The 22,989-nt window shown below is 41.1% G+C and overlaps 1 protein-coding gene across 5 annotated transcripts in view; it reads left to right on the forward strand.

The window, feature by feature from the left end:
* ATL2 (atlastin GTPase 2) overlaps nt 1-22,989 on the forward strand; it is a 41,029-nt gene that overhangs the window by 15,850 nt on the left and 2,190 nt on the right. For all 5 annotated transcript variants that reach the window (XM_080584619.1, XM_080584618.1, XM_080584620.1 and 2 more), the window contains 11 exons: nt 3,558-3,838; nt 8,788-8,922; nt 10,365-10,469; nt 11,572-11,622; nt 13,770-13,826; nt 14,825-14,917; nt 15,181-15,319; nt 16,133-16,260; nt 18,575-18,631; nt 19,877-19,948; nt 22,540-22,971. In XM_080584619.1, coding sequence (XP_080440745.1) covers nt 3,558-3,838; nt 8,788-8,922; nt 10,365-10,469; nt 11,572-11,622; nt 13,770-13,826; nt 14,825-14,917; nt 15,181-15,319; nt 16,133-16,260; nt 18,575-18,631; nt 19,877-19,948; nt 22,540-22,971 — 1,550 coding nt within the window. The remainder of the gene's footprint in view (nt 1-3,557; nt 3,839-8,787; nt 8,923-10,364; nt 10,470-11,571; nt 11,623-13,769; nt 13,827-14,824; nt 14,918-15,180; nt 15,320-16,132; nt 16,261-18,574; nt 18,632-19,876; nt 19,949-22,539; nt 22,972-22,989) is intronic.

Below are 22,989 nucleotides of genomic sequence, written 5' to 3' on the forward strand. Positions count from 1 at the left end.
AAAATCTACAAAAAAACCACCTGTAACTAACTGTAAGGAGTAGGTCAATAAGAGTGTTCTGAATTTCATCAGCTCCTTGACAGTGCTGTGAGCTTTTTTTTTTTAATATGAACTACATACAGGCTTGCTATAATGCTTCTGCAGCTTTTGCAAAAAAACAAACAAAAACGGTGAATTGGGACTGCTCGTCCTGATCATTGTTTGAGACACTGTTCTGGAAGTAGTTCTTGGAAATGGAATGTGATCCCTCTGCCCAGGACACTGAAGCCTTCTAGAAAGCCTTCCAGCATATTCCAGTGCTCTCTGACACAGCAACTAGCCAGAGTAACAGGGTAAGCTGCCAGAAGGTGTATGAAGAGCCAATAAGGCTATGATGCCTGCCTTGGAGCCGGTGACAGGTTAGCATACAATGACAGCGTTGCTGGGACAAGCATTAGTGCTTGTTCCACAGTTAACATGCTTAACCTTGTGTAATATCTGTCGTAGTAATTACTAACTCATCCAAAATCTCTTGAAGGGAAGGGTGTTCTGTGCCACTCGAGGATGAAGTTAGGAAACCAGCTCTTCTGGATGGATCGAGTTTCCTTTACAGCTGTCAACGCTGTGGTTCTCCAACCTCAAAGTGCTTGATTCATGTCTACGATAGTGTTTTCTGTAGGCAGGTTGGGAGCTGTCTTTGGACTAGCCAGCCTAATACAACACAAATCCACCAACCAAACAAAAACAAAAGACCCCAAATCAACCCTCTCTCCCCACGACTCGATGTATTGGACTTTCTCAAATTTTTGCTGGTGGGTGAAATATAAAAGGAATTGAACAGGGCTGGAGATGAATCTTTTGTCCCCTCTGAGTTATATAAGCTGCAGGGGTGCAGAAGACTGTTAACAAGATGTGGACTTCCGATGGACGTATCCTGCGCAAGCTCTTGATAGTACCATCAAGTTGTGATAGGGAGAATCTGCTTGTTTAGAAATAGCTAATGAGAAATGATCACACTACTTGTTTGTCTGGAAAATATCTTGATGTGAAGAGGCTTCTGTGTTGGCAAAAGGATGTTGCTAAAGTTCATGCTTTGAGGTCTGCTAAGGGTCTGATGATTTCCAGGTAGGAAGAGGTGGTTAATGTCTGGCTGCAATTCAGAGAAGTTGCAGATGTTGCTTTGGATTATTTTACAGTTCACCTTAGCTTACAAACTTGATGCTGTAGCGCTATCAGTGAAATACACATTTAAATAAAAGAATATAAGGCTGTTTTAAGTAACCAAGTTGAACTTGTCTGGGGAACACACAGAAGCAGAGGTGCGTGTACTTTGCTACAATTCAAAAGTCTCTTCTTGGAGCTATTTAATGTTTTTTTATTAATAGAAGTATTCCCTTTGTTTCTAAGCTGTGATGCCAAAGGCTTTCTTTACTGTCAAAATCTTCATGCCTCACTGGGGCCTCCTATGTTTTCTGGCTTACAAAGAATGCTTTCTATGTGGGCCAAATCTTGCTTTGTGAACTTTTTTTTTCAAAAGAGGGCTTATTTAGTTTCTGAGAATAGAAAAGTGTTAGCTGAAGGTGAGATCTTTTTTTTTTCTTCTGAAATGGCAACCAGTACTGTATCAATGTAGTTTGTGTAGCTTGATGTCCTGCTGACAGCTGCTCTTAAAGTTATTCCTTCTGTTTGTCAGACATGCTGGTGTAATTTTTTTTGGCCTGCTTTGTCAACCAGACTGAGTGAGGCTGATGCTTGGAGCCGTTTTGCACACCCACTTGGATAATGCTAGTGTGGTTCTAGCTCCTTAGGGTTTACACTCCAGTTTACTTCCTGGTCAAACCAAGTTCTCCACTAGCTTTATATACTCAAACCAATACATACATATCTTTTAAAAAAGATTTAGTGCCGCTGGCCTTTGAAGCAGCACGAACATGATGATTGGAAGTGTCCCCTCTGATTTGCAAGAAAGTGAAATGCTGTTAGAACTGTCTAAAGAGAGCTTTTGGAAAAACTCCAGGGTCACCGTGTTACCAATCTTTCAAGTCCCTGATAATGACTCAAATGTCTCATTACATCCACAAAACAGCGTGTTAGAGTCCTGTTCATAAGTCTTGCTGAGGATGGGATCCTTGGATGCAAGATCTGGTGGGAATGATTTGGCACAGGTCCTGTGGGCACTGACAGGGTCTCTGCCATGGATGAATCCAACCACGGTGGGCTCCGTGGTGCCTCGGGGCACATAGTGCAAGAAGATGCTGCTCCTGCAGGAAGCATGGGGCCGTGTAACACACCTGTGTACACTGTGCGACTGGAGATGGCTGCTTCATTCTCTTGGCAGAAGTGATGCTTGTAAATGTTGGCATGACGAGCAGTCCAACGGACTGAAACTCAGACAGTGATGTTCCCAGATGAGTAACTGTTAGGAAGATGCCTCAGTAAGGTTTGTGCACGTGGACTTCTCACAGAATATGGCAAGCTATAAATCTGAGTTTTGAGGCAATTCTGTACACACAAGAACCCTTCCAGAAGCTCAACAGGAAAACTGGGATCAGGCCAGTGGTGGAGTTCCTTTTTTTTTTCTCTAGGACAAACATCGTTATTGTGGTACTTGGACAGGAGGAGAGACTAGGTTACACTTTTGTGTGGTTGTACTTTTTAAAGGCCTCTAACCTAGTAACTCCTGACTTCTGGAAGTCAGAAAGATTAAAATACTGTTACTATTGGGATATATGTCTGTAGGACTGCGTTGTTTTTAGTTTATCATTCATCAGTGATTAAATCTGACCTGAGTTGTAGTTCTTTCAGCTACTGAAAGAATGGATGCTGAAGGGTTGACCTGAAAGACTAAAAAACGAGCTCCTAATATTCTCGACTCTGTTTTGGAACACTTGGTACTTACTCTTACTGAATCATGTTTAATAATGTGTCAGAGGAAAAAGTATGAAGCCAGAAACTGCTTCAGTGCTTGTTTTTTTTTAATCCCCAAAATGTTAGGCCTTACATGTGCAAACAAGCTTTTTTCCTCTTGCAGGCAGTGAACAGTCACTCTGAAGTCTGTGTTGTATTTGAGAATTGAAACAGGTGTAATGAGTTGGAATTAGAAAGGAGTTTAGTCTTCTGCTGATGTAGTGCTGGGGTAACATACTAGGTCAGAGGTCTTGTTTGTACGTGTTGGCTACCAAAACTGACAGAAAACATTGTTTTTTCACAATTATAGATGACCACTGTCCTCTGCACTGTTCCAAAGAGGGAAAAAAGCTTCCTTCAACTATTTTTTTTTCCAGATAAGAGAAAAGGCTTGTAGGTTTTTAATGCAAGTTATTCTTAAGAAGCCTTAAATTGGTTTTGATGCTATAAAACCAGTTTTCTTTTGTGATTTGTTAAAACTCGGGGAATGCTGAAATCTGAAATGTAGACAACGTGCCAGGTTCGAAAATGGACAGGGAACAGCTATTGATCTTGTCTGCACACATGCGTTCCCAACATCATCAAGCCCAGCTTGAGTTTTCACTTCACAAAAATGTCTATAGTGTCCTAATCTCTGATTTACTAACGTACTGTAACCTGTCAATTTGCAGGTAAGCATTATGAGGAGGAAGAAGAGGAGGATGCTCTACCCGACTCAGATGCCCTGCCAGACTCGGATGACGAGGTGGATTTGGAGAAGCCGCGCCCCATCCAGATTGTTCTTGCTCATGAAGATGACCATAACTTTGAATTAGATGAAGAAGCATTGGAAAAAATCTTGCTTCAGGAGCACATCAAAGATCTTAACATAGTAGTTGTGTCTGTAGCAGGAGCTTTCCGCAAAGGAAAATCTTTTCTGCTGGACTTCATGCTTAGATACATGTATAACAGGGTGAGTAATTCGGACTTCTCCCTGCAGGAAAAAATAGTTTGGTGTTTTAGTTGTTCACCTTTGTATTTGTTGACTTGAGCACAAACAGTAGGCCATTTTTTTTCTTACAGCAGCTGGCTTACTCTCCATCTCTAAGTATACTACTACTCCATGAAGAAGTGTACTTAAGTGACAATTGTGTAACATACATTTGCTGCAGCTATGAAGTAGATTATTGGTGTCCCGATATGAGTGGATTTGAGAAGAACTTGAATAAGGAGAGCATTCAAGAAGGGCCTTCTAGTTGAGGGCTGTGTAAGGCCTTACCCAGGTGGTGGCTTGGAAGGATCTTGCTTTCACTTGGCCTCCTGCAGTCAAGTTGTAGCACTAGCTTATCAATTGCTGCAAAAAGAATCTTGTCAGGTAGCTCCTGGAGGACTAATTGCGTTTACTGAGATACTGAAATAAGACAAAAGGGAGAAAGTCTCTTATTTGCTGCTTGGAATGTGTCTCTGAACCTAGTCCAAGAATTTCTTAGATCCTTTTAAGTCATGGGTTAATGAATGCCTAATCTGAAACTTAATTCCTTCTTAGTTTGTAGTTTTTGGCTGCTGTAGTTTTGTCTCTACTGTACTTTGAATTATTGGCTGTTAGGGAGAAGATGGCATAGGGCTTTTTGTGAACATACACATCTGCCTGTCATGGGTTGTGCTGCGTTTCTTTTAATCTGCACAGTGAATATTAACAGTTTAGTATTTTACTGCTTTTGGAACTCTTAAGGAACAGAATGGATTCCTTTTTGGTCATGGTTGTTTGGAGTTGGAATTCACGGTAGCAGAAATTAACCACGATTGCATCTATTTTGCTTTTGTGCTAGCTGGCTTGAGGAGAAATCAAGATGAACCCTGCAATTACAGGAAATATGGGAATATTGTGAAGAAGCAGCTGGTAGCTGGCAGATGAGGACTTCCTTTCTCTCACTCCAAGTAGTGCTTGCTATTGAATTCTTCTCACTGGTCTGCCAAGAGCTCTGTAAGAAAGCCACTGAGGATGTTGGTAGGAGGAATACAGAGTAGCAAGCTGGCGCTCCCAACTTCTTGAGACTAGGGAGAAATAAACATTTCATTGATATGGCTATTCAGTGGATCACCTTTTGTGTGTGTATAAATCCTCTGTAGTGTCCTGTTTGTATTACAGCAAAAACAACAAAACCAAACAAAAACTTCCAAGAAGTATAGCAGTTTGAGCTAAATGGGTACTAAGTAGAGCAGTGCTAGTTCTTTCCAAAAATAGGCTTGGTCTTTAAGCAAACACTCTAACTTACAGATTGCAAAACAAGTTCAGAGAGCAAAATGGATTGGGACACTTTCAGCCTTGTTTAATAATGTGCCTCTGTTCACTGCACTGTACAGTCACATTTCTCAGTTTTCTATAGGTGTCCTTCAAAATACCATTTGTTTCGCTATCTGAAGAAGACAAGCTCAGCTATCTAGTGTAACAACATCACTTGCCTAAAAGGCTCCCCTTCTGCTGCTTCTTGCTCTCCATGTGCTGCTTCTGACCAGGCGTTTGTGTTCTCAAGCTACAATGCTTGCAGGCCCTTAGCTGAGCTAATCCTACTCGCTGATGCCTCAGAGACGCTGTACTTTGCTGAATTGTTTTCCTGCCAGCTCAGTGACGTAAACTGGCTTAGGGAAAGCGTGACAAACATCAGAGCCACTGCAGACTGAGTGATAAGAGTTGAGGATGAGAGAAGATGAGTGCAACGCCTCTTCTTCTGATCCCTGCTGGATTTTATCAAGTCAAACGGTGTCCTCTGTGTTTATGCAAGTTTGAGTACAGTTGGGGAGGCCTTGGTATAGTTTTGTATTTTAAGTCTGATCTCTTTGTCTTCAGGCTTAATTAAAGTATGTATTTACTGTGTAGTAAATGTTGGCCCTTGCACAAAATACCAATGCATCCATGTTCATTTCATACACTGAACAAGCAATTCTGGGCTATCCTGTCCCATTGATGTTAAAGTCTGTGGTGAAAAACTTGCCAAGATATATCAGAATCCTGTTTTCTTGTCTTACCCCAAAAGCTGGGGGTCATGTGAAAAGTTACTGTTCTTGTGCCAGTTGAAGTCAAAGGTAGGATTTTGAAATGGCTCAAGCTGGTCAGTTTCTTCAGCGAGAAGGGTGGCATCTCATTTCAAGCACTGATACTTAGTGTTAAGATTCATTATTTGAAATGGGACAGAATAATCTGCCACAAAATTGCAGCGGTTTTGTGTTCAGCAAAGCTGCTGCAAGGATCCTGTGATCTCTGTTGCTTTGTGAACCTTATTAAGAGTTAGGTGCAGAGACACGAGTAAATTTAGATTTGAAAGCTTTTTCTTACAGGGGTGTGACCTTTCTAGATGCACTGCATATTGATGGCACTATGCAAATAAAGCTGTGTTGGTCACTTCCTTAGTATGGAATATTTAAAGGGGCTATGATACAGAATTAAAGTGCAACTTAAAGCTTGATTTCCTTTAGGAACAAAGCCTTCTGTTTCACTTCTCCCATCTCTTGAATGTCTTTTAAGCCAACTTAATGGATGGAGTTTAAAGCACTGAGTTCCTTGGAAAGGAAAGAGGGTGTAATAGGAATACTTCAGCGTGATGCAGAGCTCAGAGTCAGAGACAGACTTAACTGCATAATCCACAGAATGAAGCAGCTTGGGCTGAACTTGTGCTTATTAAGACACCATATTTTTGGTCTGAGCTTCAAGTAAGGGTAATACATTTCTGGACCAAATTTGGAAAAAGTATTCTTCCAAAAGTATTCTTCCTCTTCTGTAAATTAAGAATGGATCATATTGTTGAATACATTTAACAGTTTTTTCTGAAAAAATGAAAACCAGTCCACTACTACCTGTGAGATCTGATTCAGCATTGCAGAACTGGATCTTGGAGTGTTCTGAAGCCCAGAGCAGTCTTGGAGCTTCACTTTCTGCAGTGGTCAGTGGATAAGTAAATATCTCTTTGGATGATTTAAAAACCAAAACCAGCAACAAACACCCCCCCCCCCCCCCAAAAAAAAAAACAACAAAACAAAACAAAACAACAACAAAAAACAACAAACAAAAACAAACTACTTCAAGGGAACACTGTTCAGGTTGTGTTTATTTTCACTGGTGAAGGTGTATGTGCATAAAACAGAAAAACTACCTGTAAGGAGCTGTGCCTCTCTTCACTTGGATGCCTGTGCCCATCTTCTGTATTTTGTTTCTGCTCATCTTATTTTTCACCTTTGCCATGTTTCATCCAAGTAGCAAAGCTGAATGGTGTGCACTTAGTTTGGGAGTATGTTAATGCAGAACTGCTTAATTGACTTTCTCCTCTTAGCATAGGCTAGCTCTGCAGAAAATAATGTTGCTGGGCATGAAGAGTGTACACAGTTATCATTCCTCTCCTCCGTCCGTTTTTGAAATAAGCAGTTTCACTTACAGTAAGTATTTCTGTTCTGTGCAGCCCCTGGGTGCCACATGCTGCTCTCCGAGATGTGAAGAGGTCTGTTTTGAGCTCTTCTGAAAACTTCCAGTGTAGAGTTAGCAAGTTAGATATTACAGCCTAGTGCACGGAGAAGTCTCCCCTTTGACCTCCTTTAAAAGCACACTTCCCTGGCTGGTAATCTTCTCTGGGTGGTCAGGGGCAAATTCTTTAAGAGTGTTTCCGTTCTTCTGTCAGCATGCTGTGCTCTAGCCTGTAAAATAAAGGCTTTGCCCTAAGCCCCCTCTTTACTTAAACTTTCGTCTGTCTACCACTTTTCCAGGATTTCAGTGTCTGTGTGTGTATATATAGACACATCACAGTGAAAGTTCCCCAGAGTGCCTGTTCATGCTCCTTACTTCCACAGCACATAAACTGCATTTCTGGGTTATATCTGTTCGTATAATGTCTGGGATCTTTTGTGTGAGCCACTGCTCCATGCATTGCTTGTCCTTGAGGACTGGAGACCTCGTTCCAGTACCACTGGCTGGAACTGTTAGCTGCAGACTGTACTTGGATCTGACAGCCTTTCCCAAAGTGGGTGACTTGCCCATAAACTTGTAACGCGTATGGTGTGTTGACTGATGTGTACCAAACTCTCAACTTGATCTTCTTCCTTGAATCCTAGTCACTTAGTCACAGACAAAATACTTTTTCTGAAGTATAGATTATGGATTGTCTGGTCCTTGCCTATTCTCTTTCACTTCCGCAGGCTGGCAGTGTGAGTCTTGTGCTGGTCTCTGTTAGTGTAGGGGTTTAGATGCTTGCTTAGTTTCAGCAGTTGACCTATTTGTGAGAGGGGAGGGATTAAGTCAAGGTTAGGTTTTTGTTCCTTGTGGAGTTTTTAACTACAAAACCAGCTAAGCTATTAATAAATAAGCTTCATATAAATAAACTTAATAATAAACTTCTTCACAGTGAGGGTGACAGAGCACTGGAACAGGCTGCCCAGGGGGGTTGTGGAGTCTTCTTCTCTGGAGATACTCAAGACCCATCTGGATGCCTATCTGGGCACTTTGCGCTAGGGAACCTGCTTTGGCAGGGGAGTTGGACCTGATGATCTCTAGAGGTCCCTTCCAACTCCAACAGTTCTGATTCTGTGAAATTATGTTCCTTACACTGTTTTGAAGAGAAGTGCATGGGTCACATGGAGTAGAACTGATGGACAAAACTGAGCTGTTCTCACGGAGTGCTTGAGACCTGAATGCTGTTCACGTGTACTCTTCAGAGGCTGAAGAGTTGTGCAACTGCTGGAATACGGTAGACTCCAACGCAAAACTTCCTTGTGGATCATCCGCAACATACAGCAGAGTAGCGCTGTTGCTTTTAATACTTTATGTAGTGTTGTCAATCAGCTTGGAGGAAAATGCGGGAATGCCATGGAAGTCTGCTAAAACGTAGCATAGAAAATCTCCTCCTTGGTATTTAGTAAGTTTTTCTTCTTGTTTTGTAGACTTCTCCTTGCTGGATAGGTGGAAACACTGAGCCTTTAACTGGGTTTACATGGAGAGGTGGATGTGAACGGGAAACCACTGGCATTCAGATTTGGAGTGAAGTGTTTGTAATTGATAAACCCAATGGAACAAAGGTAAGTGCTTGATTTAAATAGGTGTATGTGGTGATTTTTTGCCTCTGGGTGAATAGCTTTAATGCCATGGTTTTAATGGAAGCAGTTCAAAGATGCCTTCCTGTGCGTTCAGTAGCTGTGTAATATGTTTGGAAACCTTATATCAGTGCAGGTATGAGTCTTCCTGCTGATTTAAAAGATTCAGTCTCCAACAATAGTCCCATTCTGAGATTACTTTATTTTGGCAAAGTCTACTTTGTCTAGGCTTATGGGTGGGTTTTCCTGTGGATGTTTTAGAGCTGCGTTGGCTATAAATACCATGTATAGACAAATGTTGTGATAAGAACAGTTCTAACAAACAGTGTTGGTTTTGGGATTGAGTATGTGCTCTAGCTTGTAATTCTGTTCTAGTGAAATGCAGCACATGGCTGTAAGTATAATAAACAGTTTTGGTGTCTTTAAGCTGGTCCTGCTGTGTAGTTTAACAGGTAGTCCACAAAAAGAAAAAGCATGTCTAACAGTGGGGTAAATGGCACAAACTCTATGCTTATCAAACCTGTTGAACCTTTTAACTCTAAGTCAATCTAACTGCATAGTTTGGTTTTGGGTGTTTATTTTCATACTGTAACAACTTCTAATGTTATCAGTAAACGTTTGCTCTGTAATACCAGTGCTGTATTCTCAGCTATTTGTGTTCTCCTGAACTGTAAGCTCTTGATTATTTAACTTTCATAGCCTTTGCATTGCTGAGGTGAAAAGGGAACATCTGATGGTTAATATGGGACACTGATCTTAACCAGCTAGTGGTTTAGAGACCTGCAGAAGGTTTTATCAAATTTTATACCTAACCAAACAGTTCTCTGGCTAAAAAACACTTAAGTTTTGAGGATCTGTTTGTGCTTTCGAGAAAATAAAATCACTCACTTGTTCTTGTTTATCAATCATCTCTAACTGAAAGAGAATGGAATTGTAGTAGCTTCCAAAGATGACAATTGGACAGATAAATTCATATCAAGATCACTTCATTTCTGTGTGGTTCTAGCAGATGGTCAGTGTCATTGCTTTTTTTGGAAATAATTGTTTAAGACACATTTTAAAGCAACCATCTCATACTTAGCTAGCAATCCAGTACAGCTTATTAGAGCTGAGACTGAAGTTCCTCCAGTGAGTAAGAGCTACCTTCTGCTCTGCTCTGTGCCTTGTTGACCTGAGGGATGCTATTTCTGTGGGAGAGGGTAACTAGTGTAGCAAGGCCAAGGACATAAGGCTGATGATATGGCTTTGTATTGCTGCTTACTAATCTGTAGGTGTGCATAAATGTGTGTGCAGGGAGCTGGCTGAGGTTTAATAAAGAGGTATGGAAGCAGAGAGATGCTCTACTTGAAACAGAATTTAACCCAATGACCTGGAGTTTGAAAGTGTAACAATTTAGTTAACTATTGCTGCTCTTCAAAAATCTCTAGGTTGCTGTACTACTCATGGATACCCAAGGTGCCTTTGATAGCCAATCCACTATCAAAGACTGTGCAACGGTTTTTGCTCTGAGCACCATGACGAGTTCTGTCCAGGTGAGAATACCTGTGCTGACAAATAATGACAGCTATAGGAACCCTCTTGCCCAAGTATGCAACGAGTCTCTCTCTAGCCATGTTTAGAAAGTTCACCTGCATATGTTCCTCCAGCTATTACTGAAGATTTCATATTTAATGTCCCAGTTTTCAGTGTTATATAGGCAAGTTTCTCTCTGGAATCAAGGTCACTCAAGGCTATGCTGGTTTAAATTGCTGACTGAACTGGGGAATTCCAAACAAAAATGTCAAAGTAGCAACTGCATCCATACTAATGTAGTACAGAACCTTTAAGACTTTAGATGACATAACTCAGGATGAAACTACACTGATCTGTTAAATGTACCTCTGCTGCTATGGTTAAATTTCTGACAATTCTCTTGTGCTATGCCCAGAACTCCTTTTAGGCTTGTGTCTTAATGTGCCAGAAGCAAGCAGGTTTTTAAGGGATGTCAAGTGACCTTGTTCAGACATACTAAAACATCAAAGTTAACAGGAGTATTTAGAATACTGCCTCTGCCTTGTCCCTGTCCCCCTGCCCTTGTTGTTGCTGTGGTTAGGACAAACTGTGGATTATTGATACATCTTTGAGTTTACTGCTGTTCAATATTGGTTGAACTTATTGAAGCAGTTGTGAGCACCCTGGAGAAAGCCCAACTTCTCCAGGAAGATTTTGGAAGCAAAAAACTGATGAACTAACTGCTCAGCTGTTTCCGTGTCGGAGGTGATGCTGCTAAATCACTGAGTCCTGAAGCACTTAGACTTGAGTATGACAGATGGGTATGCCCTTCTCAGTCCTCCTCTCTCACACCCATGTGATAATTTGAAGCATTCAGCATTCTTACTAATTTCTTTGTGGCTTGCTTCCTTGGAAAGATGATCTGGGAAGGATTAGGGTGGTCAGCAGTGATTTTTGTCCCTACTACTTGGTATAGGGAGTGACTTTTTTGAGATGCATTCTTTGATACTGTTCTAGAGGCTGGCTTTCAGGTAGTTAGACATTTCTGGAGGTGGTTAAAATAAATACTCAAGATGTCTAACAAAGGCTGCGTGAAGATAATGGTTTCAAATTACATTTTAATTCCTTTACTGTCTCTTACAGGTATACAACTTGTCCCAGAATATTCAGGAAGATGACCTTCAACACTTGCAGGTAAGAATATGCTGAATTTAAATTAAGCTGTTTCTGAATTAACAGTCTGGAAATTGTTCTTGATTTTACTACTAATGTAACTGTGATTTGAGAGCAGCTTCCTACTTTATATAAAACGTGAAAGCTGACCTGATACTAAAACTAGTTCTGCCTATTAAAACGTTATTCGCATCAACTCCATGATGCTGTGATGCTTCCTCTGTGCTAGTGTAGATGTAAAATAGCATAAGCTCCTAATTTGGTGAAATCTTAACTTTCAAGTCTGGTCTGTACATAAGAAAGTCTGGTCTCTATGTAAGAAGTCCCAAAATTCCTGAAAGGATTAGAATGGGAAATGATTTATGAAAGCACTTAAGAAGAAGCTTCCCATGTTTCTTCTTTTTCCTGAACATAAGAAAATGGATAGTGTTTCATAATTAGTTTCTACTGAAATTTGGGAGCTTGGATCAGGGCAGGAAGAATATCTTCTACTCGGAAAGAAACCTTCTCTAGTTTTTCATCTGAAAAACTTCTACAGTCCAATTTTTGCCTAGAAACAAAAGCAGGAAAGAGTTGTCCTCTCACTACTATGGAGTTTTCATCCTCGAATGGAACACTGTGATCAAAGGCCACTGAATTCTGGCTTCATATGAATGGTGTAAGAACCTTATCTCCTTAAGTTAAAATCTGTGGCTTCAAAGGCTAGCTTGTGTATTAACAAATATCTGCCTGTGCTCAGGCCGTGACCTCGTCACAGCTTAAAACTGTTTTACGTGTCTTCTGATTGAAAGGACTCCTGTCTTGTTCAGTGCTGCGAAAGACTGGCTGCCAATACTGGAAGTAGAAATACACTAACTCAACATAATCTTGTGATGCTGTTCTCAGTTAACAGAATTGTATCGCTGGACCAAAACCAAACAAAACCCACAGGAAAAGCAAACACCAAAAAAAAAGGTTTAGTAAATTATTTGAAAGCTAGACTTTGCTGATCGCTCTGGTCCTTTGACAGTCTCAGTGCAGTCTGAATAGAGTGTTCCCTTTCTTTTATAGTAGATGAGATTTGAGGGAAGAAAGGGAGGAGGAGGGCAATAAATATAAGAAAATGCTTGCATTCCCTGCCCACTGAAGATGGGGACAAAGAATCATGGACTGAGGGAAGGAGATGTTGTTCTGAAATACTCTTACTCTTTGGCTGCATTTGTTTTTTTGTGTGCAGGAGGGAATGGAGTGGGGTGGTAAGTCAGGATCTCAGGAACAAGCCACTCATGCGGGTGCTCGAGCTCTTCAGAGCTTCTTCATGCTCAGGGTGACAAGGGCTTAGAAGTTCACTTGTGTCAAATTAGTCTTGTAAGTTTTCAGATACTCTTGTGACTGACACAGGGGAAATTGTCCTTTCAGCCACGGACTTTTTTTCTGAGGTGTCCGAGGGATTAGCTTTAAAGCACAGGAACAGTTGCCTTGTTCTAGAGGGCTTCCTTCATCTCACTCTCCAAAGTTTATAAAGGGACTAGCGAGGTACCCTCATCTGACTGTGTTAAACTTGGCTGAAACAGCCAGCATGTGATTTTTGTTCTCATGGGTTTGCTGGCCCACTTAGTCCAGTGAGGAAGAATGCTGCTTTTAGCATTAAAGATGGTGAAAGCAACCAGGCAAAGACAGCTAGCGCTTTTTTCTGCTGAAGAGAGAGAACAATTATGAGTTAAGGTCACAGGCTGAAGTAGAGATCTGGGAAGCTGCTGAACTTGGCTAGAGCTGAGGTCCTAGGCATTCAAATGCAAGCCAAGTTCCTTGAGATTTCCGGGAATGAATTTTTTGTGGGAAGTAAGGGGGCAAGTGTTAGACAGGGGTACCTCCTTAGCCTAGGTGACGAGTGTTGGAAACTGCCTGGCTGAGAGAGACAGTCAGCTTTCCTCTGAGAATAGCCCACAGGCCACCCACTTAGAGCCATGGTGTAGTGACAGTTCTGGAGTGGCAATGTGAAACCAGTGGAAATTTGTCTCCTCCCTGAATTTTACTGAAGATTGGTGTACTCGTTCTTGAGCTGCACTGACCATTCTAAATCCATAATACAATTTAAGATTGAATGCATTATCTTCTAGTGACATAAAGGATTGTTACGGTAGAAAACCGTTTTCTGTGTGTCACCCTTACACTCTTCTTTCTCTCAGTTGTTTACAGAATATGGAAGACTAGCTATGGAAGAAATATACCAAAAGCCGTTTCAGGTAATTATGCGTGTTAAATGTGTCTGAGCAATTGAACGTGTAGAAAATTATCTCAGGATAATTCACGAAGAGAAATTAGTTGGGCTGAAGCCAGTCTGTTCTTTACGAGACTGGTTTTCCTTCCCTGTCACCATGTTTCTTGGCAAAAACAGTGGAAGAATGCTGAAGACAATCATTTTAAGCAAGTATAGCTTTGTGCCTGAGGTTTAAGCATAAAGGAAAGGAAGTGCCAAGTGATGCACTGGCCTTAAGGAGAAAGGTTTCATGTTTCCTTCCTAGTCATTTCTTCTTGAGGTGTGGTTGGTCTTTCCTGTTGCATGGTTCTGAATATAGGTCGTATGGCCTTGAAGAAATAGAGGGACGTTGCGTTTTCATTATTTGAAGCATTAATGGCTTCAGTATCTGAATTTTTCAAAACTGCTAGCATCTCCTGACTATTTCCTGGGCTAGAGGAGGGTTTGAGGCTTCTTCCGCTTAGCGGAGACAAGGACTGAGACTTCTCCAAACCTGAATTATCAGATGATCCTTCTTAACCTATAATGCTACCAGCAGTGAGTTTTTAAGACTCTTGTGTCTCTAGAATATTCAGCCTGCAAATGTGAGTCCCTTACGTTCTTGTGACTGGCCCAGGCAAGATGATGTCTTCATCAAGCACCTCATCTCATATAAGATTAATGTCAAGGTTTGTTCTCTATCTTCAGCTGACAGGAGGAAACAACCGCATGTAGTCCTTCTGGGGTAGTAAAAGGCAAACGCATAGAACAGGGAACATCTTTTTGAGATGCTGAATACTTCCTTTCAGATAAGGAGTGAGTTGCAGTTGTGTATATTGGTGTATTTTCTTAAACTAGCAACCACTTGCACCACAAAACTACAAGGCTACTTAATTTAGAACAGCTAAGTTTAGAATCTTTTAAAACTTCAAATAACCACATGTGATAGTTCTTGATTTTAGGAATGATGCAAACCGTTCACCCCTGTTGTTCTTCCTTTTACAGACACTGATGTTCTTAATTAGAGATTGGAGTTACCCGTATGAACATGCATATGGTTTGGAAGGAGGAAAAAAGTTCCTCGAGAAAAGATTGCAGGTACGTTATTTCCAGTAGTCCTACTCTGATCTAACTTCAGTGACACCTTATTGTCAAGATAGTAATGCACAATGATCTAGCTCTTAAAATTTGTTTGTGGTGTTCCACTTATGCATGGTTCTTGGGTTCTCTACATCTTTAACATCTTTAGGTTCAGAAATAAGTCTAAACACGCTTGTGCTCTTATTGCTTTTAAACTGGTGTTTAATCTTCAGGTACTGCAAATCTGTATTAGCAGCTCTTACAGCTTTTTTTTTCTTCAGGTAAAGCAAAACCAACATGAAGAGTTACAGAATGTAAGGAAGCATATTCACTCCTGTTTCAGTAACCTTGGCTGTTTCCTGTTGCCCCACCCTGGTCTTAAAGTTGCAACAAATCCAAATTTCGATGGGAGGTTGAATGGTAGGAAGCTTTCCATTGTGTTTCTTGATTCAGATCACTGAATTCATTTTCTTTTTATCATGGAAGTTAAGCACTGAAATAGTTGGCCATTGAAATGCTTGATTAGAAAAGTGTAGGGCTAAAAGGTGAAATGATAGAATCTAGAAACGCGTATTGTGTGTTCTTGGTTTAAAGGTAAAATGGAATGGATATCTTTATCTGGATGTTGATTGTAATCTTGATTAACTTGAGACATCCCTAAAGGTCATATAATAAGGATTCTAAAGAAAAATAAAGGTTTCAGAGGTGAGCTTTCATAAAATGTAGACTTTCCTTTTTAGTTATTGAAAGGCTTTTCTGTAAGAACTCTCAAAAGCAAAGGTCAAAAACTAGAATGACTAAAATAACTGTAGGCTTCTGCTACCACAAATTGAGAAGCAGTTAGGATTCTTCCAATTACTGCTTTTCCCCCAACAGAGGGAATATATCAGAATGCAAAAATCTTGTTTTCAGCCTTTGCCAGTAGTAGTTTTCCCACTGACAAGTTCTGTGGGACAGATCTGTGGGTTTGTGTAAGATGTTGGTGTAATAGGGAAAACGCACTTCGAGTACTACAAGGACTACAGGGTCCTGTTCTTTCGGTTTGAATTTAATATTTCCAGAGTAAATAGAACTTACTGAAGCTATAGTATGTATTTAAGCCTTTAAATATTTAAAAAATGCAGTTAAGACTTGTGGTGGTATTATGAGGGGTTATGGGTTATCAGTGTTCCTTTGGGAAACATAAGATTAAATACTAACCACTGTTCTCTGAACCGGATTGAATTTTACTAGATATAGACGAGGATTTTAAGAAAGAACTACGGAATTTGGTACCATTACTGCTTGCCCCTGAAAACTTGGTAGAAAAAGAGATTAGTGGATCCAAGGTGACCTGTAGAGATCTTGTAGAATACTTCAAGGTAAGCAAACTTATGCTAATTATTTTTGCTAATGGCTTAAAAGAAAGTATTCTAATTTTAGGGCATGTTCTTCCCAGAGAAGATAAAGGTATCTAGGCTGACATTCACTGATCAGCTCACTTTTATTTTCATTTCATTACTGTTTCCAGAGCTGGTACACAGCTTCCTAACAGTGCAGCTCTTAACAGACTACTATTGGCAAAATAGTGCTTTTTTAAAGTTTGTAAATAAGCTAAAAATACTTCAAGCTATATTTGAGATTTTTATACTGTTTTGAAATTCTGGTTTCGCTTTTTTTAAGAGGTTTTTGTATACAGATAGTAAAGCAGCCCTTAAGCTTCTAGATATGCAGTAAAAACTTCAGATATTTTTTCCCTTCCATTTTTTTTACTTGTAAGGAAGATGCTTTTTAAACACTTATGTGTAACAACATTTTATGCTGTAAAATATTTGTGGATACCTGCAGCTGTTAAACTCCTGAGCTGTTTTGGTATCATGGTGACACCAGCAGTAATGTGGTAACACAATCCCTACATCACCAGGAATTGGTCTGATGTGTAGCCTTTTTTTTGAATTGGAATGGCTTAAACAGTTAGCTCTGTATGAGAAAGTAGCATTCCTCAAGGCATTAATTTTGCATCGCTACTTTTGAGCGTGCATGTTGAAGGCAGAACAGAGCTGATGTTATGAAAGTAGTTATGCAAGGGGTGAATCTGAGACCAGAACTCTTAACACTTATAAAAGGTTACTTTATTTTGCAAAGGAAGGACATGATGTAGGATGCAGAAGTCATGGCTGCGCTGACAAGGATAAAATCATCTCTGGAGCTCATATGCTCAGTCTCTGTGTTTACATGGCTGTATATCACTTCTTGTTCCATTTTCTTCTGTAGTAAGACTCGATCCCATATGGTGCAGGGAGTGCATGTTCAACAGCAGTTTGGAAAGGAGTGCACCCTAAAACTGAGTGTGACATCTCAGCTATTGAAAAGCTGCCTGATTCACTTTGCAGTAGCCGGTCTGGGATCTGCTAAGCAGGGTGCTGTGGGAACTCGGTAGTTGTGTAACTGAAGAGGACTGCTCTCTTGTGACTGTGGATCTAAAGCTGAGATCGTGAAGCCTGACTTGGAAACTGGAGGGCTTTTACTCAGAGGAAATAGCTACAGAAGCAAGGAGGGTGTCCTGGGAGCAGAGTCCTGTATAACTCTTTTTGTAGGTTGTCCTACCACCTAGAGCAGAAGTCACATAGGGACCCTGATGACCTTGTTCTTGTCTCCTTTAGGGAGAAAATCTTCAGGACAGAGGACTGTAGACAAGCTGGGGGGAGAGCAGTAGTAGCATGGAGAAGAATAACCGCCCAGCCTCTATGGGGCTGTTCATGGCATGGCTTTGTTGGTTTAATCTGTCCCAAGAACTGTGCTCTAGGGCACGGGCCATCTTGTGGGCTGGAGGAGATACATGAAGGATGTTCTCTTCCAGCCTTGTGAAACCACAGTGAAAGAAAGCACCCGAGGATTGGCAGGGTGGGGAACAGAGGGACAGTCTGCCTGCTTGGCTTCCAGTGGTATTTTGGCAGTTCAGCACCGTATGCATTCCAAGGGAAACAAGGCATGGGGAAATAAATTATGCTTTGGGGCTGTTTGGACAGACCTCTTGCCAGAAAACCTGTGCAAGTTAGTTGTCTTCATGGTTTTGGAGGAGGGCTCCCTGCCTAGCAAAGACCTTCTAATGCATTTGAGGGAGCAGAAGCCTCTTGCCAAACCTGTCACTTTTTGAGATAGTGTCTGTCTTTCCTCAAGTTACTCTGCAACTTTGCCAGGCCCGAGCCTCAAGTGCACAGACCTTATTTATGGAAGGCACGGAAACTTGTATTTTGAAGTGGAAGAAAGTCTAAAAGTAAAAACACGCACAGACCAAACTCGGTGGCTTATTGGTGCTTGCACAGAAAGAAAGCCTGTCAGCCACTATTGAAAAAGAAAGAACCGCTTTGATAGAGGGATGAACTACTTATTTTCATACTGATAAGAGCATGTTAATTGAAATGCTTTGTTAAAGTATTGCTTCTATTTACTAAAATGGGAGATTAATAAGGAAAGTACTTTTTACTTTGGGAAAGTAAAGGAGTTAAAGCACTGGGGGTAAATGGGTGAATGCCAGACCTGTATGTGTGGGGAAACTTGCTTCATTGAATACTTACCATTATTACAAAGTAATGACTTATGAGCGCTCTATCTTTATATAATCCCTTTTCTCTCCCTCTCCTCAATCATAAATGCTTAGGAAAAAGAAACCTCTTTTTTATTTATTCCATTTAGGCTTACATTAAAATCTATCAAGGAGAGGAGCTACCTCATCCGAAGTCTATGCTGCAGGTATTTTCTTTTCTTTCAAATAACCTGATAGAAAATGTGTATTTCATAAGTCCTGTGCAGTTGAAGGTCGTGAATGCTGGGAGTCTGCAGCTCCCACACAGAGCGGTAGCTCTTGAAGGAGCTGTGCACTTTGAAAGCAGACTGAGCTGTGTAGCCTGGGCACACATTTCTTTCCTCAATCCCATCTACCAAATGGAGCAGGGGGTATAAATGATTGCTTTCTTTTTAACTCCTTCAATTTCAAGCATGTTTCCTGTAACTTGCTCTTTTGTCAGTATCTTTCAGACTTTATTCACAGGGCTTTTAGTATCAGATGCAGCAGACAGAAAGGAAAGAGCTTAAAGTAATGTCTCGGTGTTGGGCTCCTTTATCGCATATGTGGGTTGTTAGGTTGGATAACTACGCTGAGTTAAGGCCTGTATCTTTTTTACATCTTCTCTGGATCAACCCAGAAATGAACTTAAAAATGATCTGAACACTAACTGATTGTAAAGGTTCAACACAGAGCTTTACACATGGTTTGGGTTGAAGAGTTTCCATCCAAGTATGGACTCCAGGACTGGTTTTAGCCATTTCATATTTATAAGACTTTTTAAAATTAAGATTCCTGTGTCACTTCATTAAGATAAGAAGGACAAATAAACACCTGGAACAGAGTCAATGATCCAATTCTTTAGATGTTGGCAGGAGGGATGGTTCAGAAAACTTGTCACAGTGAAACAAAGGCTGCTATCGTTTCTTCTAATTAACATGCCATAGATGTGGCTGTGAGATACAGAAGATGCCATCTTGCAGGATGAGCTGGAATAAGTGTCCTTCACACAAGGTTGAAAGTTGCCTTAAGTCCTTACAAATTCTGACACCAAAACTGCACATAATGCAGGAATATTGGCTTGCTTCTTTCTTCACAGGTAGTAATGTATCAGGATTAATATTTAGTAGTTTAGAGATCCTTACTTGCTTTTTAACAGTAGAACATTCAGAAGAGATTGCTCATGATGACAAGCCTGTACAAGCACATGGAATTTTGTCTGCAGCTGTACTAGAAAGCCGAAAACCCCTTTCTTCTACTCACTCTGTTTTAGTATCTATCATTAACCTTCCTTTGTTCATGTGGGGCATTTTCTTGGCAATCTCAGTCCTTGGTAGTCCTTGGTGGTTGTGGGGTATGTTGGGCAGTGTAACTACAAGCGTGTAACTTGCTGGTGATGCTGTAGTGATAACGTGGTGCTCAATGTTTTCTAGGCAACAGCTGAGGCGAACAATCTTGCTGCTGTGGCAGGAGCAAAAGACTTGTACAGTAAAGGCATGGAGCAGGTATGATAACACAACTTTTTAACTGTTTGCATGCAAATATGGGCCTTCAGTTTTAGTGTTGTTTGGTGTAGGCTGTGAGAATATTAATGGGGAAAAGTAGCTTAGGGTCCAGGACTTGTGTTTTCTGTCCCCTGCACTGAGGTTAGATGTCTGATGCAGCAAATCCAGGATTCTTTGAGATGGAAATCGGTGGGGAGGTGTGGGAATGGGAGTTTAATATACCACCTGCTAATTCCTGCTGCTGATCTTAAAAATCCTATAATGTGAAATGTGCAGACAGGTGAGGAGATGCGTGGTGGGTCAGGGTAGACCCAAGGGTAGAGTTCTAGAATGGCTTCACACTTTTGAATAGTGGTTATTCGTTAGCTGTCAAATGTGTGGATTAAAATCCTTTTTTTTAATAAATAAAAAAAGAAAATCTTTAATCCAAAAACTATCTTGTCTGGAAAAAAAGCATGCAATTTCCTACTTGCTTCTTCTCTTGAAGGTAGTGACTTACACCACTCCAAGCTGAATGTCTGGATGGACTTCATCCTTCAACTTCATGGTGTTAGCAGTGTTTTACCATGGCAAATTCTGGAAACAGTTGCATGTCTTGCAAAGCTTAACAAGACTATGCTTATTTAGAAACTCTGCAACAGGACCAGTGGGTTTAAATGTGTAATCACATGGGTGATGTGCCACAAACAGAGCTCCCCGTTAACTGGGCTAATTCTGGTCTTAATCACTGAAGTAGCTTTCAGTTTTGAAGTTAGATTAAGACTTAATGCTAGTGGCAGGCTAGCCAGCTTCAGTTGTTAGCAGGCTGTCTTGATAATGCTGGCATAGAGGGATTCCTTCATTTGTTTCCATTTTTGGAAAACCTCTTGAAATAACTAATGGGTTGCTTATATTAAAAAAAAAAGCCAAATCTTTTCCTACCTTGACTCTTTACTGGCTGTTGAGATACTGTACTCAAAAGTCTTCTTACTTGGGGTGAGGGATAAACAGAAACAGATGTGCTCTCAAACAGACTTTGTTTCCATAGTAATTTTCCGCAGTGTTGTGTATATTTTTGTGTCACTGTAGAGTGTAGTGTAGATAAAAACACAAATGTCTTAAATCAATTTTAATCCAGAGGTCTCAATGTTCTTAATGTGACATGACTTTGAAAGTTCTGTTTTAGGAACAGCACTTAAGACTGGATTATACATGGATGTTTCTTACTGTACTGTCCGAGTTCTACTCGTGAACAAAAGCCCTCTTCTGCTGAGTGTGCATAAACAAAATACTGTTCCCCTGATGACCTTAAATGTAAGGAACAACAGATGCAGGCACACAGAGCATGAGAACAGTGGTAGTACTTGTATGGCAAGCGGTGGTCTTGATACATCAGAAGCTCCTAGTGTTTCAGTACTCTGGGCAATGTGCAAAAAACAGTTCTGGAGGTTGAGAGACCTGTTTTCCAGGGAGTTTTGCCAGGTACAGAGAACTGTAATAAGGAAAAATCAGGCAGGTGCTTGTTAAACTTGATCAAGGGACAGCAGATGCGGTGATGGTGTCAGGATCCCGTTGCTTTGAAGAAGCTAGTCAGTGAAGCCATGCATCTTGTGAGGCAGAAAGGGTATGCTGTACTCTGAGAAAGTGATCTTTTCTGTGCCCTGCTGAAGGGAAAGCAGCAGGAGGAGGTTAAAGGTGTTGTGCTCAAGACAGAAGGTGGCAAGCACTGCCTTGTGGCAGGAGAGAAAAGGCTGTAGTTTGACAACATATGGAAAGAATCTTTAGTCTTTAAACATGGACCCTTACAGTCAGACTCTGAGTTGGAGCTGATCTGAGCAGTTTGGACCTTTTGGCCTAGGTAATCACCAATCATAGTCCGTAAGAGGTCAGACATCAGTGTTACAGGGAAGTCCGTCACTGGAGTCTAACCGTTTTCATACCCGTGCTGATTTAGGGAGAGGAAGACGTCACAGGTATCTGAGTCCATGGTTTCTTCCCTTCAGCAGAAACATTCTCTCACCAGTTGATCTGAATCAAGCCTAGAGGACAGTCTAGGGAAGAACAGGCTTAAGGTGTCAGCAGCTAGTTCTTGTTTATTCGTATCACCTGGTAAGTTCCCTGGGACCTGCAAGTGGCAGCAATAAGCAGGAAGTTGCTGAGTGTGCAAAATCTACCACATTGGTGTCCAAGTTCAGCAGTGAACCTCTCACTGAGGTGGGTGATGTGGTGTAAAAAGCTGAGGGGAGGGCTTCAGAGTGCTATCTAACCTTCCTCAAGCCAAGCTTTGTCTGCCTTCTGGTGTTCCTTATTTCACCTTTTCATAACAGGAGAATATGTTGTGGCTGATGTCCTCTACTGGGCTTGTCCAAAGGGAAGGACTAAAAGTATTAGTTCTGTCATATGCTATGGCTTTGTATATGAGCAGATAAGGCTCTTGCTGGGCCATGATGCACAGAACATTTGGCTGCTTCACTTGGGATGGGACTCTGGACCTTAGCGAGCCAAGAAAGTTGCAGGAGGTGGTCTGCTGGCTTGAGAGATGGGCAGGTTTGTTTTCAGTACAGCACAAGATATTTGGGATGCACTGACATCACCTCTGATTGTTCCTACAGATTTGTGGAGGAGATAAGCCTTACATTGCCCCAGCGGACCTTGAGCGGAAGCACCAGGATTACAGAGAGTCGGCTGTCAGGCAGTTCTGCTCGGTGAAGAAGATGGGAGGGGAGGAGTTCTGTCGGCGCTACCAGGAACAACTTGAGACGGAAATCGACGAGATCTATGCAAACTTTGTGAAGCACAATGATGGCAAAAACATCTTTTACGCTGCTCGTACCCCTGCCACTCTATTTGCAGTCATGTTTGCCATGTATATAACCTCAGGACTGACTGGGTTCCTTGGTATGAACTCCATAGCTACCCTGTGTAATCTCGTGCTGGGGATAGCTCTTATATCCTTTTGTACTTGGGCATACGTTAAGTACTCTGGGGAATTCAGAGAAGTTGGAACAGCCATTGATCAGATCGCTGAAGCTATATGGGAACAGGTTGGTATTTGTTTTCAT

The sequence above is a fragment of the Anser brachyrhynchus genome (genome assembly GCF_964034855.1).
Source record: "Anser brachyrhynchus genome assembly, chromosome: 3".
Taxonomy (NCBI): domain Eukaryota; kingdom Metazoa; phylum Chordata; class Aves; order Anseriformes; family Anatidae; genus Anser; species Anser brachyrhynchus.